This window comes from Rattus norvegicus, chromosome 1 (assembly GCF_036323735.1).
Source record: "Rattus norvegicus strain BN/NHsdMcwi chromosome 1, GRCr8, whole genome shotgun sequence".
NCBI classification, from domain to species: Eukaryota; Metazoa; Chordata; class Mammalia; order Rodentia; family Muridae; genus Rattus; species Rattus norvegicus.
In genome coordinates this window covers 92290989-92310042 of record NC_086019.1, presented here as the reverse complement: position 1 = coordinate 92310042, position 19054 = coordinate 92290989, and the positions used below count along the sequence as shown (strand labels likewise).

Below are 19054 nucleotides of genomic sequence, written 5' to 3'. Positions count from 1 at the left end.
TTGGTTGTGATGTTGAAAGTGTTCCCCATATTCATTGCATTGAAAGGGACTCTCACCAGTACAGACTCCCTGATTAATTCTAAGGTCTATTCCAGGAACAAAGTCATTTCCACCTTCCATGCACTGAAAGAGTTTCACATCAGTATGACTTCTCTGATGTTTATTGAGCTGGGATTTGTATTTGAAGGTTGACCCACACTGGTGGCATTCAAATGATTTCTCTCCATTATGGATGCTCTGGTGCCGAGTGAGGTATGCCAGAACAACGAAAGCCTTTCCACACTCCTGACACTTAAAAGGTTTCTCATCAGAATGAATTTTCCGATGGTGCAACAGGCTTGACCGGTGAATAAAGGCTTTCCCACACTCACTGCACTCATATGATTTCACACCAGCATGAACAGCCCCATGTTGAATGAGGGTGGATTCGCGCTTGAAGGACTTCCCACATACCTTACATTCAAAGGGTCTCTTGCTTGTATGAACAATTTGATGGTTATTAAGTTCACTGGGAAGATGAAAAGCCTTTCCACATTCTTTACACTCATAAGGTCTCTCACCACTATGAGATTTCTGATGACGAATGAGAAGTGTGTTAAGTCTGTAAAACTTCCCGCATTCTTTACATTGGAAGGGTTTCTTTCCAGTGTGAATACTCTGGTGATCAGTAAAATTGGACCTTTGACGAAAGCATTTCCCACATTCCTTGCACTGATAGGGTTTTTCATCAGTATGAATTGTGTGATGTTTACTAAGTTGGTACTTACTTCTGAAGGCTGACCCACAGAGCTTACACTTGAAGGGTTTTTCTTCAGTGTGAGTTTTCTGATGCTCAGAAAGGTACACCTGAAGCCGAAAGACCTTCCCACATACGTTACATTCAAAGTGTTTCTCTTCCATGTGAGTTTTCTGATGCTCAGAAAGGTACACCTGAAGCCGAAAAGCCTTCCCACATACGTTACATTCGAAGGGTTTTTCACCTGTATGAATACTCTGGTGCATAACAAGGTGTGTGGCAGTTCTGAATTTCTTGCCACATTCATTACATTCAAATGACTTCTCTCCAGTATGAATAGTTTGGTGCCTAGTGAGATGACTCAGAACAATGAAGGCCTTTCCACAGTCCTTGCACTGAAAGGGTCTTTCACCCAAATGAATTTTCTGATGTTGCATGAGGCTTTTTTGACGTTTAAAGGCTTTCCCACACTGATTACAGGCATATGGTTTCACATCAGCATGAATAATCCTATGTTCAACAAGGTTGGAGACCCGGTTGAAGGACTTCCCACACTCCCTGCATTCAAATGGTTTTGTACCTGTATGGATGGTTTTATGGTACTTGAGCAGGTCAGGAAGATGAAACGCCTTTCCACATTCATTGCACTTGAAAGGTTTCTCACCACTGTGAGACTTCTGATGTCTTGTAAGCTGTTGGGGAAGTCTGAAGGCCTTACCACATTCATGACATTCAAACAATTTCTCTCCAGTGTGAATGTTCTGGTGCCTAGTGAGCTGGGCCAGAACAATGAAGCCTTTCCCACAGTCCTTACACTGAAAAGGTCTCTCATCAGAATGAATTTTCTGATGTTGCACAAGATTTGAGCGACGTTTAAAGGCTTTCCCACACTCATTACATTCATATGGTTTCACATCAGCATGAATAATCCTATGTGCAACAAGGTTGGAGACCCGGTTGAAGGCCTTCCCACACTCCCTGCATTCAAATGGTTTTGTACCTGTATGGATGGTTTTATGGTACTTGAGCAGGTCAGGAAGATGAAACGCCTTTCCACATTCATTGCACTTGAAAGGTTTCTCACCACTGTGAAACTTCTGATGTCTTGTAAGCTGTTGGGGGAGTCTGAAGGCCTTCCCACACTCCTTACATTCATAGGGTTTCTCTCCAGTATGAATAGTCTGATGCTGAGTGAGAGTTGACCTACAACCCAAGCACTTCCCACACTCCTTACATTCATATGCTCTTTCTATATTGTGAGCAAGAGTCTGGCAGGTATAAGGAGGCATTTCTTCCTTGTTAGTAATCTGTTGATCAGCATCTCCTTGACAATCCTTTAGTCCATGGAATGTACTATAGTTGGGGCCATTACTAGAACTAGAGTCCTTGAAGTCAAAAGTTCTACTTAATTGCTTTATGCTCTGTTTGAGAAACTTTCCATTATTAATAGGATTTTCTGGAGATATATTTTCAGCATCATAACCTGTCTCCAACTCTAAAAGAAAGGGAGAGAGCAAGAACACTTTATTTTCTGATAACACATATACACACATTTTCCTGTAACATGAAAGCCATTAAATGAATGGCCAGACTCTAATGTAATATCTGAGAAGAGCAAGGAGATAATATCTGAACAGGAGCAAGGAGAGCAGCAGAAAAGAATGTTTATGTAAGATAATACAGTTGACAGCAGAACAGGTTGGAAATGGGATGACATGTCTGTAGTGAGAATTCTGGTTTCTTTAAAAACATAGACATGACATGGGAATATGGTTTTGTTTGTTTTTCTGTGTAACAGCCCTGGTTGTCTTGGAGTCACTTTGTAGATCAGGCTTGCCTCCAACTCAGAGATCCACCTGCCTCTTTCTTTCCAAGTGCTAGGATTAAATGTGTATACAACCAGGCTGAAGAGATGGCTCAGGGGTTAAGAGCACTGACTGTTCTTCCAGAGGTCCTGAGTTCAATTCCCAGCAACCACAGGGTTGCTCACAATCATCTTCTGGTGTTTCTGAAGACAGTTCTATGTATGTATGTAAATATATATATATATATATATGTATTATTTTTAAAGTTGTATGTAACCACCCCAACATGATTTTAATACCAGGGATGGGATGTCGGACTACTTCAGATTGTCCACAGCAGGAGTCTATGGTTTGCCTCATGCTCTGGTAAGGGCTTGATTCTGCCAGCTATATATATAGTTTCAGCAAGTTCATGGAATTTTGAATTCTGGGGATGCTTGAGAGCATATATAAATGCTAGAGCTGAGAGAGGGACTGTAGCTGATGTTGCTCCTGCTGGTTGCTGTTCTTTAAGGTTTGCTGCCTTTTGTCATGTGGTCATGGGCAGAGACGAGAAATGAGAAGAAATTGGATATCCTGATGCTCAAGATCAAACTTCCCCCAAGAAACTCAATGCCCCTAATCAGCAAGAAGCCACCTAACAATATCAAAGCCACTTTCACCTCTAGCCTTCTTCTCTTGTAACTAGTGTTATGAGGTTGGAAGGGTGAAACACGGTAGAGAAAGGAACCCATAAAGTAGCCAGAAGTGTGTCTACACATGTCTACTTCATGAGATTATAACTATACTGAAATAAGCTAATGTGTTCATTTGCACAATATACACTGACAGCAATCAGATATTCGCATCAGCCTGTTCTCAGGGATCTAGCAGCAGCTTATGTCCCCAACCACAGCCTCCAGGTGGCCCATTAATGGCCTCAGATGGCCCCAGCCACCACAGATCTCCCTCCCTCTCCCCTCCCTCCTCTCTCCCCCTTCGTCCCTCTCTTTCTCCCTTCCATTCTCTATCCCTTTCTCTCAATCTCTGTCTTGTTCATTTTATCCTGATTTCCTCTCTGTTTCTATCTCTCTCTCACGCTCCTGCTCTGAGACAGCCTTTCAATTGCACCCATGTAGCTGGTCTTTGCTACTTTGTGGGTTTTTCTTTTTCCCACCCTATATCCCCCCTGGTTTCACCCCCTAACGCTGGATAGGAGAGAAAGAAGGACAGAGGGGGGAAGGGGGGAATCCATGAATCTAATTTCTTCCCCATCTGTTCCTCCCAGTTTCCAGCCCAATTCCTTCAAAACTTTCTCCCAGCCATTCCTTCCTCAGAGCCCCAACAGTGTGCTTAGACAGCCACTTTCCCAGTTTTCCCAGTACTAGCAGCTCTAACCTATAACAACTGGTCTAGCCTATCTGCACAGCTCAGCTTCTCCTGGCTCAGCTGTCTCCTAACAATATCTTCTGCCCTCACTGCCTCCTCCTCTCACTCTGCTCAGTCTCTGTTCTCAGCCTCTGCTTTATATCCTACAGTGAAGGTCATAGGGCCAAGCAGGTCTAACAGCTAAGACTTCTTAAAAGGCCAGCTGACTAGCAATTGAGATCCTTTAAAGGGCCAGGAGCACAAGATAAATCACACTACACTACCAACCCTCAATGAAGCTCTTACACTAGATCAAGTGTGTGGTATAATTTCTTAGCCACACACCTTGGCACAGGCCCGCCAAAGGCAACCACAACTTGCCACTTTATCTTAACACACACCTTTTGGTAAAGGTTTTTGAACCAAATTCTGAGGGGCAAAAAACTATACCAGACAAATACATAATATCTATCATGTTATAAGCGAACTGGCCTGGGCTGGAGAGACAAATAGAAGAAATGAATACCTCATGCAAATAAAAAGGTTAATCTAAAAACTTCCCTGTACAAATCCAGGAAATGAGGTACACAATGAAAAAAATTAAATCTAGGAATAAGAACAGAGAAAGGAGAATAAACTCAGGTCAATGACAAAGATATTTTCCAGAAAAGCATAGAAGAAAATTCCCCAAAAGAATAAGATGCCTATTGAGGTACAAGAACCATGCAGAACACGAAATATACTGTATCACAAAAGAAGACCCCTTCAGCACATTATAATCAAAACACTAAACATTCAGGAGAAACAAAAAATGAATATGAAAATGTCCATGACAAAACCAAATTTAAGCAATACCTATCTACAAATCCAGCCCTACAGAAAGCAGTAAAAGGAAAACTCCAATCTAAAAAGATTAACCATACCCAAGAAAACACCAGGGATAAATAATCCCAGACCACTAACAAAAGAGAACACACACACCAACATAGGAAAGTAACAGGAATCAACAAACACTACTCATCATATATCTTAACATCAATGGTCTCAATTTTCCAATTAAAAAGACACACCTTAGCAAAATATGGTGGTGTATGTTATGCCTTTATTTCTAGCACTTGAGAGGCAGAAGCACTCAGATCTCTGAGTTCTGGGCTACCTTGGTCTACAATGTGAGTTCCAGGAGAGACAAGTCTACACAGGGAAACCCTGTCTCAAAAATCCAAAACTGAAAAAAGAAAAAAAAAGATACAAAATAACAGATGCTAATAAACTAAATGTAGAAACAGGACCCATTGTCTGCTGCACTCAATAAAAACACTGTAACACCAAGGACAGACAACATCTCAGGGTAGAAGCATGGAAAGTCATCTTCCAATTCCAAGCAAATGGACCTAAGAACCAAGCTGGTGTAGCCATTTTAATATCTGACAAAATAGACTTCAAACTAAAACTACTCAAAAGAGAAAGAAAGAACATTACATGCTTATCAAAGGAACAATCCACCAACATCTAGGCACCAAACATCTGACACCCAATTTAGTAAAAACAAAAACAAACAAATAAAAATTACAGCTTAAATCACATATTGCCCCTCATACAATGATTGTGAGAGATTGCAATACCCAACTCTCACCAATTGATAGGTCATCTAGACAAAAACTAAACAGGGAAATGTTGGAGCTAACTGATATTATAGCACATACGTGGACACAAAACAAGTCTCAACAAATACAAGAGAATTCAAATAACACTCTGAATACTATCTAACCACCACAGATATTAGTAACAACAGAAAAACTGAAAGCTAACAAACTCACGGAAACTGAACCATACTATTGGGTCAAGACAGAAATTAAGAAATTAAAGACCTCCTAGAATGAATGAAAATGAAGGCACAACACATCTAAACTTAAGAGACACTATGAAGGTGGTTCTAAGAGGCAAATTCATAATGGCATGTACCTACATTTAAGAAAAAAAGAAGAGATCTCATTCTAATGATTTAACACCAGCTCTTGGCTTCATTGGCTCTTTATATTGTTCTCTGTTTCTAATTGGTTGATTTCAGCCCTGAGTGAAGTAGACGTTTCTGTGATAACAGACTCACGTGGTGTCTCGCTGTGGCAGACTCACACGGTGTTTTGCTGAGGCAAGACCCATGGAAGGACAGGTGATGTTTGGAGAGCATATAAACAGGACTCGACAGACAATGGAGTCGCCCTTGAAGTCGCCTTGCAATGATTTGTTGTTCTTGCATCTTCTCTCATCTTCCCTTCACTGAGAGAAGCATGGCAGAGAACTTCTCCTAGTGTCCCATCCCAGCTGGTTCTGGTCAGAGTCACTGATTCATGCTGATTCAGCAGAAGCCTGGCTGTTTCTGCTGGATCTTGCCACCACTGCCAACTCATGTTTGGTGTCCAGACCCTACTGAACTGGACTGCCAGTGTTCTGACAAACAGAGATTAGAATCATCCTTAAGAACCACTTCTAATCAGGTCCACACCCCTTGTCCTATTTACCATCGTTTCTCTCCTACCTTTGGAAGGAGGGCTAGAAAGGGGGTAAAAGGGTTTGAGAACCCTTATGAAAAGTAGATTTCAAAATAAAATAAAATAAAATAAATGTTTTAAAAAGTAGGTTTCAAAAAATCTAAGTCTACACTTGAGTTTGATTATTTCCTGCTGTCTACTCCTCTTGGGTATGTTTACTTTTTTTTTTAGAACTCTCAGGTGTACTTTTAATTTGTTAGTATAAGAACTTGCCAATCTCTTTATGAAAACACTTTGTACTATGAACTCCCTTAACACTGCTTTAACAGGGTCCCATAAGTTTGAGTATGTTGTGCCCTCATTTTCATTAAATTCTAGAAAGTCTTCAATTTCTCTATTTCTTCCCTTAGCCAGTGATCACTTAGTAGAGAATTCTTCAGTTCCCATGAGTTCATAGGCTTTCTATTGTTTCTGTTGTCAAATTCCAGTTTTAATCCATGGTGATCTGATAAGGTGCAAGGGGTTATTTCAATCTCCTTGTATCTGTTGAGGCTTGTTTTCTGATCAATCATATGGTCAGTTTTGTAGAAGGTTCCCTGAGGTGCTGAGAATGTATATTCTTTTGTGTTTGGGTGAAATGTTCTGTAGATATGTTAGGTCCATTTGAATCATAACCTGTTAGATTCATTATTTCTCTGTTTTGGTTCTGTCTCAAGGACCTGTCCTTTGGTGAGAGAGCGGGGTGTTGAAGTCTCCCACTATGGGAGCTTCAATATATGATTTAAATTTTAGTAATATTTCCTTTACAAATGTTGGTGCCCTTGCCTTTGGGGCAGAGATGTTCAGAATCCAGATGTCATCTTGATGGACTATTCCTTTAATGAATATGAAGTGTCCTTCCCAATCTCTTTTGATTACTTTTGGTTGAAAGTTTATTTTATTAGGTAATAGAATGGTTACTCCAGTTTGTTTCTTAGGTCCACTTGCTAGGAAAACCTTTTCCTAGCCCTTTACTCCAAGATAATGTCTATCTTTGTTTCTGAGATGTGTTTCTGGTACACAGCAGAATGATAGATTATGTTTAAGTATGTATTCTGTGTCTTTATATTGAGGAATTGAGTCTATTGATGTTGACAGATATTAATGATCAATGATCACTACTTCCTGTTATTTTAATAGTTGTTGGTAGTGGTTGTGTGTATGTCTGTATGTGTATTTCTCTTCGATTGGCTGTAATGGGTTGAAATTATTTATTTGTGTTTTCTTGAGTGTAGTTAGTCTCATTGGAGTGGAGTTTTCCTTCTAACATCTTCTGTATGGATAAGTTAATGGAAAGATGTTTAAATTTGGTTTTGTTTAAATTTGATGGAATATCTTGATTTATCCATCTATGCAATTGAAAGTTTTGCTGGGTACAGTAGACACCTAGGGTCTTTAAGATATCTGTCCGGACCTTTTAGCTTTTAGATGATTTTGTTGAAGATATTTTCTGGGACTTTCAGCTCTTATTCTAATAACTTTACCAGAACAAAAAGTTCTAGAGCAAAAAGATGAAAATTATATCCAAAAGGAATAGACCATAAGAAGTAATTAAACTCAGATGAAATCAATAAGATAGAAAAAAATGGAAAAAAGAAAAGAATCAATGAAACAAAGAGTTGACTCTTTGAGAAAATCACTGACAACCCTTAGCCAAAGTAAATAAAATGCAGAAAGAAACAAATTAACAAAATTAAGAGATGAAAAGAGAACATATTTGTAGCTGGTCTTTGCTACTTTGTTCTTCTTTTCCCATCCTTTATCCACCACGACCACTCAACTTCAAGTTTCACCCATTAATACTAAATAGCAGGAAAACAAAACATAGAGAGGAGAGACTAATTTCTTTTCTTTTGTTTCTCTCTTTGGCCATTGCTAAATTGAACACAAACTCCCTAAAGGACCAATAATCATGAATCTCAGGGTCTATTGAATTTATGTACCCTCTGAAATGTCCCAAAATTCCAACTATCACACAATCAAAGAAATTATCGGCAGCTGGCAAAATCAGAGCACGAGGTAAATCATGGTAAGCTGCTGTGGACAGTCTGAAGCAGCTCCACTTCCTTATAATAGGGACTAAAATGAAAGCACATTCTTATAATATTTCTGTGTTTTTTAAGGAAACCAAAGTTCAGAATTCTCAAATGTTTTCCCTATATATAACAACAGATAATAATCCAGAGATTTCACTAGGACATGCAATAAAAACCTAAAAACACCAAACTAGAAAATCCAAAAGAAATGAGTGATGTTTCCAATATATTCCACTTAACAATGTTAATGGAAAACTAAATAAAAAAATTTAAACAGTCTATAACCCCTAGTGAAATAGAATCAGTGATTAAAAGTCTCCCAAACAACAACAACAACAAGTCAAGAGCCAGATGCTTTAGCTCAAAATTCAACCAAACTTTCAAAGAACAGTTCATGCTCAAACTATTGCTCAAAATACAAATACAACGAACACCTTCTAATTCTTTCTATGAGGCAGGCTAAAGGTACCTTGATACCCAAACCACATACAGACTCAACAACGAGAAATACAGACCAATTTCCTGATGCACATAGATGCAAAAATTCTCAATAAAATACTTGAAAACAGAATTCAAGAACACTCAAAATTATCATCCATCATGATCAAATAGGCTTCATCACAGAGCTGCAGGAATGGTTTCACATATATAAATCAATAAATGTGATCCACCATATCAATAAATTAAAGATAAAAGCAACAGGATCGTGTTATTAGATCCAAAAAAGAAAAAAAAAAACCTTTGACAACATTCAACACTCCTTCAGAATAAGAGTCCTGGAGAGACTGGAGATACAAAGGACAGACACACTACAGCATAATAAAGGCAGTATACCGCAAACCCACAGACAGCATCACCTTAAATGGAGAGAACTCAAAGCAATTGAGAAAAAGGACAAGGTTGTCCAAACTCTGTCCATACCTACTCCATACCTTCAAAGTACTTGAAGTTTTACCTAGAGCAATCAGACAATGGAATAAGATGAAAGGAATGCAAATTGGAAAGAGTGAAGTATCCTGACTTGCAGATGATACGACAGGAAACATAACCCGGAAGACTCCAATGGGGGAACTCCTACAGCTGACAAACACATTCAGTGGAGAAGCTGGATACAAATGAACTCACAACAATCAGTAACTCTCCTGTGTAAAAATGGCAAACAGACTTTAAGAAATAGAAAGAAATCAGGAAAACAACACCTTTCACAATAGCCTCAACTAATATACAATATCATGTGGTAAGACACTGAAGAAAATAAAGCTGAAGGAGATATTGGAAGTTGGAAAGATCTTCCATGCTCATGAATCACGACAATTAATATAGTTAACTTGGCCATCCTACCAAGAACAATCTACAGATTCAATACAATCTCCAGCAAAACTCCAGTACAACTCTTCACAAATCATAAAAGACAAAATTTCATCTTCATATGCAAACAAAAAATTCAGGATAGTGGGGAAAAAAACAAAACAAAAACGAAAAACCTAAAAAGTAAGAAAACTACAGGAAGTATCCGCATCCTGAGCCTCCATTTGTACTACAGAGCTATAAGAATAAAAACAGCAGAGCACTGGCACAAAAACAGACACACTGATCAAGGGAAGTGAATCTGAAGACCCAGACATCAATCCACACAAGCCTATGGACACCTGACAGTTGATAAAGAAGCCAGAAATACACACTAGAAAAAAAGCATCTTCAACAAATGGGGTCAAAAAGTATGAGAGACCAAACCTTTTGGGTTCAGACACCATCTTAAAGAACCTGACCTAAGGCTGAACTCAAGTTAACCAGCAGGCTGGTACCTAGCACCAGTTTCTAGGTTACCCTCCTCCCAACATGCACCGCGTTTAGCACCAGTTTCCAGGTTATTCCCCAACAAATCTGCACCTCCAGGTTACAAGCCTGCCCATGACACTTCACTTCCTAACAACTGTCATCCAGGAAAAATGAAAAAGGTAAGTTTATGGTTTGGCTCCCAGCACCAGCCAATTACGTTAAAGGTCATAATAGTCCCCCAATCAGATGTACACCAGGATAGATGCCCCCTTCTTGCCACTATAAATGCTTGCCTAAAACTAGGCTCAGGGCTCTACCTTCCTGCTGTGTCTGGGTTGGGGGGAGCTGAAGCTCAGGCTTGAATAAAGAGACCCCAATGCAATTGCACTGGAACTAGATCCTTGGTGGTCTTTTGGGCGTTCATGAACGTTTTCTGGCACAAGTACAGCTGCATGTACAAGAATGCAAATAGATCCATGATTATCACCTTGCATAAAACTCAACTCCAAAAATAATAAATAAAAATTAAAAATTAAAAAAAAAAACTCCACTCCAAATGGATCAAGGATCTCAACATGAAGCTAGATACACTGAACCTACTAGAAGTAAAGTGTGAAACAGACTTGGACTCATCGGCACAGGAAAACTTTCTAAACAGAGCAACATAGGCACAGGCATGGGGAATAACAACAAATGGGTATTTCTGGAATTGAAGACCTTTTTTGCATAGCAAAGGACACTGTTATTTGGACAAAGCGGCAGCTTAGAGAATGGAAAAAGGTTTTTACCAACTATACATCTAATAGAAGATTGATTCCCAGAATACATAAAGAACTAAAAAACTACATATCAAGAAAACAAATAACCCAATTAGAAAATGAGGTGCAGATCTAAAGAGGGATTCACAAAGGGAAACTCAAATGGCTGGTGCACACTTGAGGAGATGTTCGACATCTTTAGCTACCACAGAAATGCAATCGAACTGCTCTGAGCTTTCGCCTTACACCTGTCAGAACGGCTGAGATCAATAAACCAAGAGAGCACTCAGGCTGGCGACCATGTGCAGTCAGGGGATACATATCCATTAAGGTGGGAGTGCAAGCATGTGCTACCATGGAAATGTGTGCTGGTTCCTCAGGAAGGTGAGAATCGATCTACGTCAAGATGCAGACAGACCACTCTTGGGCACATCCCCAAGGGATGCTTCACACTTACACAGAGACACTTGCTCAAACATGTGTATTGCTGCTCTCTTCATAATAGCAAGAAATAGGAAAAACCTACATGTCCTTCAACAGAGGAATGTTATACAACAGAGTATTATTTGGCTGTTAAAAACAAAAACCAAAAAACAATGAAATCAGGAAATTCATAGGTAAAAGGATCCAACAGCCCAAAAATCCAGTAGTTGTTCAGCCTTGGCTGGTAGGGCTGGGTCTCTCAGCTGGTCCTCAGGACTTGCTGAAGTCCTGAAGGAGTGGGCTCTCATTCCAGTGAGGACTGGACTTGCCAGCAGAGTGGGGGAAGCAGACAAAGCACAGCTTCCTTCCCATCCTTTCCACAGGCTGCACCAGAAGGTGTAGCTCAGATTTAAGGTGGGTCTTCCCACATCAGATGATTTAATTAACAAAAATCTCTCACAGGCATGCCCAGCTGCTTGGGTTTTAGTTAATTCCAGATGTGGTCAAGCTGACAACCAAGAAGAGCTATCACAGTTCCCTGCCAAGCGAGGTAGAAGGCTGTGTGCTGTGTGTGCGTGTGCTCAGATGTGTCCCTGGTTTGCCCATCTGTTGTCTTTGAGTCAGGGTCTCTCATTTGCCTGGAGCTTGACAAGTAAACCAGGCTGACTTGCCAGCAAGCCCAGGGGATCTGTCCTGTCAACCTTACCATTGCTTCAGTTAGAAGCACAGGGTCTGCCATCACACTTTGTCTAGAGTGACTAAGAAATACAGAATTAAAACACTTGGTTTGCCGCCTTGTGTTACAGCTTTCACTGATGCTGACACTGTCTTAGCAACAGTTCAGTAGTCAGGAACACCTGCTCCAGTAGGAGGAAGAAATTATAACAACTTAAAGGGATTCATGAGACAGAAGCCCCTCTGACAGCTTCTGCTCCGACTCTGACTTCCTTCCCAGGGCTCAGTTTTGTTTCCCACAGACCCTGGGCTCTGAAGGAAGTTTGTCAAACCCAGTGTCAGCTCTGTGGAGCCTCTGACCACAAGCTGTGCCTGGCAGGGCTGCAGGCTCACCTCCCTCTTACTCACCTGGGCTCGGCCTGTCTGTTTCTTCCTTCACAGCCATCCAGGGCTCTTTCTCCTGCTCTAGTAAGGTGATCAGGTGTGGCTTGGAAAGGCAACTCCCCACTGAGAGAGAGAGAGAGAGAGAGAGAGAGAGAGAGAGAGAGAGAGAGAGAGAGAGAGAGAGAGAGAGAGAGAAATGAATCATAGTACTGACACAATACATTTATTTATTTATTTATTTATTTATTTATTTATTTATTTATTATTTTCTTTTTGAGACTTGGTTTCTCTAACAATCCAGGAATGGCCTGGAATGTGGTACTTGAACTTTTACTTCACCTGCCTGCCTCTGTCTCCCAAATGCTGGGATTAAAGGTGTGTGCCACTATGCCCTGCCTGTGCAGATTTTAAAAATACAAACTTATTTATTATAAAGGTATATATAGCTGGGCACAGTGATTTGTACCTGTTAGCCCAGCAGGTGGGGGAATGAGTCAGGCAAGGAGTGGCAAGGCAAGACCCTTGTCTCATAAAAACAGATTAAAAAAAAATTTCTAAAAGCCAATATAATACTGAGGAAAAACTTCAGAGAAGAAAAAGTAACCTGGGCAAGAATCTACCTGTTTCTGAAAGGGATTTTAATCTCCTTTAAATGCAGATAGGGGCTTGTAACTTAAGAGAACAGTATAATTGAATGAGTGAAAATATGACTCCTTAGCTAGGGTTTCTCTTGCTGTGAACAGACACCATGACCAAGGTAACTCTTTTTTTTTTTTTTTATTATTATATATAAGTACACTGTAGCTGTCTTCAGATACACCAGAAGAGGGCATCGGATCTCTTTACAGATGGTTGTGAGCCACCATGTGGTTGCTGGGAATTGAACTCATGACCTCTGGAAGAGCAGCCGGGTGCTCTTAACCGCTGAGCCATCTCTCCAGCCCGACCAAGGTAACTCTTATAAGGACAATATTTAATTGGGGCTGGCTTACAGGTTCAGAGGTTCAGTCCATTGTCATCATAGCAGGAAGCATGGCAGCCTCCAGGCAGGGATGGTGCAGGAGGAGATGGAAGTTCTACATCTTTTTTTTTTTTTAAGATTTATCTTACTTATTTTCTTATGTAAGTACACTATAGCTGTCTTCACACCAGAAAAGGGTATCATATCCCATTAACAAATGGTTGTGAGCCACCATGTAGTTGCTGGGATTTGAACTCAGGACCTCTGGATAGGTAGTCAACTGAGCCATCACTCAAGCCCAGATCTACATCTTGATCCAGAGGTCCACAGGACAAGACTGGCTCCCATATGGCTAGGAGGAGGTCTCAAAGCCCACCCCAACAGTGGCACACTTCCTCCAACAAGGCCACACCTCCTAATCACTCCCTGGGCCAAGCATATTCAAACCACCACATTCCACTCCCTGGCCGCAGTAGGCTTGTTCAGTACGGGGGCCACACCTAAACAGCAGAGTGCAAAGTACATTTAGTACAACTTCAAAAGTCCCCATAGTCTATAGCAATCTCAACAATGTTGAGTCCAAAGGTCAACGCCTTCTCTACGATTCATTCAAACCCTTAAAACTGTATTTCCCTATAAAGTTAAAATCAGAAAGCGGATCACATACCTTAAACATCACAGGACATACATTACCATTCCAAAATGTTATAGTGAGGAAATACAGGACCAAACAAGACCAAAAACCAGCAGGGCTAACTCCACACTCTGCACCACCATGGCTGACGTCAAAGCTCTGCAGATCTCCAACTCCTTTCATTTTTGTTGACTGCAGCAAACTTCTTTCTGCTGGGCTGGTTCCTCTCTGTTAGCAGCTCTCCTCAGCAGGTAGCCCATGGCTCTGACATCTTTAATATCTTGGGGTCTCCAAGGCAACTTTAACTTTACAGCTTCTTGTTCCAGTGTCTGAGATCCACACATGATTGTCTGGGCTCCTCCAAAGTGCTGGCGTCACTTCTTCAACTCTGTCCTCTGTGTCACCCCAGAGGCTGGATGACTCCACTCCACGGCTGCTGCTGTTCTTGGTGGTCATCCCACGGTACTGGCATCTCCAATACACTGGGGTCTTCCGCCACAACTAGGCTTCACCAACAGCCTGCACAGGCTCTCTTCATGGTGCAAAGCCTCAAATCCTTTGCATGACCCCTTCGGTGCCGGGCAGTCAACTGCAACTGAGGCTGCACCTCTTCACCAGTGGCCTTCCATGGCCTCTTACAGTGCCAAGCCTCAGCTGTTCGCCATGACCTTTTTATGCCTTCTAAACTCAGTACCACCTAGGTGACTCTTATATTACCAAGTCCAGTTGCAGCGCGAGATACAACTTGGTTATCCCTGGTACAAAGCTTCTTTGTGAGTTCAGAAATCACTTCCCAGAAGATTTCACCTCAGTGATGCTGGTCTCTTCTTAATCACCACCAATTTCTCAGCTCCAGCTAACCAGCATCAATTGTCCCAGTCATTCCCTCTACTTTTGACTTTTAAACCAAAGCCATGTGGCTGAAGCTGCTAAGTTCTGCTAGTGCTTGAGCTGGATCATGGCCCCCTTCTTCTATTACATTATCACCAGCTTTCTGTTTCCCATCTCCTTCACTGCCTAAGTCCTGGAACTTGCTCTGTAGATTGACCTTGAACTCAAGAGATTGCATGGCTGTTTCCTGAATGCTGAGATCAAAGGCATGTGTTACCATACCCGGATTTAGGCTGTTCTTTGTCTAGAACCTCTTCTGTCCCAGGCTGACCTTGAACTCAGAAATATGCTTGCCTTTGTCTCCCGAGATTAAAGGAGTCCACCACCATGCCTGAGCCGTTTTCCATGGCCACTATGCTTCAAAATCTTCTGTCTTCCAGTCTCGAGATCTGGATCATAGGTGTGCCCTCCATTTTCTGAATTGTAATTCATTTCTGATTAAAAGTCCAAAGAAAAACAATAGCCAGCTGAGAGCGCCTAACGGTATAACTATCCCTTGTTCAACTGTGAACATATAAACAACAAGCTAGGCTGGGTGGGACTGTGCTTGCCCTGAGGTCAGCACTCCCATAATTCCACTTAATATTCTTGAACATGGGACTAATCTCCATTCCACTTCCTGGTGGTGCTCCTTTACTCCTTGAACCATACATTTTGTATTTTTCCTTTCTCAGTTTGCTCCTTTTCATTAAAAGCTCTTTATAAGAGTGAACTTCAATAATCACACAACAGAATTTATACCAGGCTGTTTTGAGACTTCCTTTGTCAAAGCAATTAATCGAAAGCTCTTCAGCGTAGCCTCAGGCCAACTCTGCAGACAATGGCAAAAAGCAGCCACAATCTTTACCAAAATAACACAAAACCAGTCTCTAGGCCACATATTAACATTCTTCTCCACTGAACCCTCTTGGACCAAGTCTGCACAGTTCAAATCACCCTCAGCCCAGTGCCTTCCACACTCCTACAAGGATGGTCCCTTACGCCCCACTTAAAGCATCCCACTGCTTCCCGAATCCAAAGTCCCCAAATCCACATTTCTCCAAAAAAAACCATAGTCAGGCTCCCACAGCATAGCCCCGTCCCTGGTACCAACATCTGTCTTCTTAGTTACGGTTTCCATTGCTGGGAAGAGACACATGACCACGGAAACTTTTCTAACAACATTTAATTAGGGCTAGTCTATAGGTTGAAAGGTTCAGTCCATCATCATCATGTCAGGAAACATGGCAGTATCCAGGCAGGCACGGCTCTGGAGGAGCTGAGAGCTCTACATCTTGATCCAAAGGTAGACAGGAAAAGACTGGCTCACATGTGGATAAGAGGGTCTCAAAGCCCGCCCCCACGGTAACACACTTCCTCCAACAAGGCCACGCCTCCTAACAGTATAATTCGCTATGAGCCGAGCATATTGAACCGATCACAGCTCTATTGTCTAGTGTAAACCTCATCTCTGCACCTCACTAGTAATGCCACTTATTTAGGCAATCCCATAATAGTCTATGCTTGATTTTCCCAAATGATAACTGGGCATAGTGGCACGTGCACATAATCCCAACTCCGGAAGAGTGTAGGCAAGGAAATGTGAAGTCCAAGGCTGGATTTAGTTGCATAGCTAGCATTGGCTATGTGCTATAGAAGATGTGCCTTGAAAAAAAGATTTAGTAGTAATAATAATAATAATAACAATAATAATAATAATAGAAAATAATTTAGATTGAGTTAATGCTATTTATTGCATAGGGTGATACTAAGATTAAATACTATATTCAAACACTTTGAAGGCTGTCTGACTTACACTAAACAAAATCATTATTCCCCCCCCCCAACAAAATCATTATTTTTTAAATCTGCACTTATTTCTTTATTTAGTGATGCTGAGGATGGAACCAGGGTTTTAAGCATGACGCAAAAGTGTTAACATGACTGAGTTTCTTACTCAGCCATGAAAATTGCTATCATTATTATGTGTGCTGCCTGCCTTCACATTCATATCTCATTCTTGCAGATTTGCTCAATGAAAATGACAAACTTCACACCCTAAAACTTCCTCTACAAAGCAGGTAAAGGAAGTGTCATGGAAGGAAACAGGATGTGTCCACTTCTGTTTTGAGTCAACTCTACTGATTCATTAGTAAGTAAATCATAATGGCTCTTTTATTTAGTTATGCATGGACAGTGTATGTATGTGTTCATGAGAGGGTGTGTGCACACATGTGGGCATGCATGCCTGCATGTCAGGATGGGTCAGAGACCAGTGTTAGGTGCGTTTGTTGATTCCTCTCCAAGTTAGCATGAGACAGGGCCTCACACTGAACCTAGAGCTCACCTAGAGGACCAAGGGGAGGGAAAGCAGGCACTTCATGAAGCTCCAATTTTTAACCCAACAAATCTCACATTCTTTCCCATGGTAAAAAGAAGGAACTCAGTTTCTTCTTTTAAATTTTTATTGATTAAAATTTATTTTATATGTATGTAAGGGTCTGTCTACAATGTATGACTGAAGACTACAAACACCCATGGTGCCCAGGAAAGCCAGAAGAGGATATCATATCCCTTGGAATTGGAAGTACACACAATTGTGAGCCACACTGTGGGAGTGGGAATTGAACCTGGATCCTCTGTAAGAGCAGCTGGTTCTCTTAACCACCAAGCTATTTCTCTAGCCCCTGATTCTATTTATGGATGTATCTCCTAATTTATTCCATTTATTTGTTTATTTTGTGTTGTTTTGTTTGAAACAAGGCCTCACTCTATAGACTAAGCTAGCCTAGAGCTCAGGATGTATCTGGGGGTGATGATGAACTCACAGGAATCTTCCTGCCTCAGCCTTCTCAGTGAAGCAATGAGAGGAATCAGCCACCATCCCAGCTTCAGCTACCACTGGGAACATGGGGCTGTCTTTTAATTCACAGTGAGGAAAGCCCACAGTGTATGTGACACATCCCCCATTCATGGGGCACAGGCCTTACCCACTGTGACGAGGTGGCTGTAGGTCTCCAACATCGTGTCCCTGTAGAGGACCTTCTGAGTAGCATCCAGGCAGGCCCACTCCTCCTGAGAGAAGTCAACAGCCACATCCCTAAATGTCACTAACCCCTGAAAGAGCAAACACAGTAGAGTGAAATGGGGAAGCTTTCAAGATAGAAAAACAGAAGGGAAAGGACTCAATTGTGGGAAGGGAGCCATAAGGAAATGCTCAAGGCCCCTGACTGCACGAGCTCCCCATAAACCACGACTGTGCCCTCCCCACATATCTGATAATGTGCCTCCCACTCCAGCCACATCCTTCAGGTTACACCACAGAAGAGAACTGTCACCTGGGGTCAGGGTGAATTACATAAGGATGAGATGGGTCCTTGAGTTTATTATGATATCTGATGACATAAAGATTTGCTTTCATGAGAATGATTTTATACACTATGCAAAAGTCCATAAAATTACTAGGTATAAGTACATATTATGTGCATGTTAGGTTAAACCTTTTTTTTTAACCATGAATGAAAACAAAACTTTCCAGGTGACAATGTGTCTCAGGTCTTCCCTGACTCTGGAGACTGCAATCACCTCCTGTCACAGCCTGGATGACCTGATCACTGAACTCTCTCCTCAAGCCTCCTCAAGCAGGTCACCTCCTCACACATACACAGGGGACACTCACTCTCATGCACTGGGTCATCAGCCTGACAACACACAGATATCAATCAGGTTTCCCAGGGTAGTCAAATGAGGCCATCACCTCAAAGCTCTGAGGTCCTCAAAGCCCCTGTTTCCCTGTGGGGCTGACACCTCTGCTGCAGGGACAGTCCTCCCTGAGCACAGACCAAGCAGAGAGCACCTGGAGGAATGCACTCAAAGACAACCCCAGTACCAGCTGGGAAGAGGAACCCACAGGAAGTGCTCAGACCTGCCAACCCTCACTGTAAAGGGGCAGACTGGGCTGGGGGACTCCAGATCCTTGGGAAGCTTCAAGAGGGAAAGATGGGAAGGAGTCACCTAAGCTGAAAGTCCCCCTGTGTCAAGGAGAAAAACACCAACTTACACAGACCGTGTGTTGAGAACTGGAGCTGGCCATTCTTCTTCAGGCTTCTTCCCCTGGG

The 19054-nt window shown here is 41.7% G+C and overlaps 2 protein-coding genes across 3 annotated transcripts in view; both read right to left on the bottom strand.

Moving 5' to 3' along the window:
- Positions 1–19054, bottom strand: part of LOC134483039 (zinc finger protein 59-like) — a 20552-nt gene extending 1498 nt beyond the window's left edge. Inside the window, 4 exon segments of the mRNA XM_063277702.1 lie at positions 1–2231; positions 12496–12594; positions 17927–18053; positions 18997–19054. Coding sequence (XP_063133772.1) covers positions 1–2231; positions 12496–12594; positions 17927–18053; positions 18997–19029 — 2490 coding nt within the window. The 5' untranslated portion in view covers positions 19030–19054.
- Zfp780b (zinc finger protein 780B) overlaps positions 12833–19054 on the bottom strand; it is a 49270-nt gene continuing 43048 nt past the window's right edge. Inside the window, exons 6-8 of one of the 2 annotated variants that reach the window (XM_063277707.1) lie at positions 18997–19049; positions 17927–18053; positions 12833–15768 (exon numbers count right to left, since the gene is read on the bottom strand). In XM_063277707.1, coding sequence (XP_063133777.1) covers positions 19036–19049 — 14 coding nt within the window. In that variant the 3' untranslated portion in view covers positions 12833–15768; positions 17927–18053; positions 18997–19035. The remainder of the gene's footprint in view (positions 15769–17926; positions 18054–18996; positions 19050–19054) is intronic. The other variant, XM_063277708.1, reaches the window with a different exon arrangement.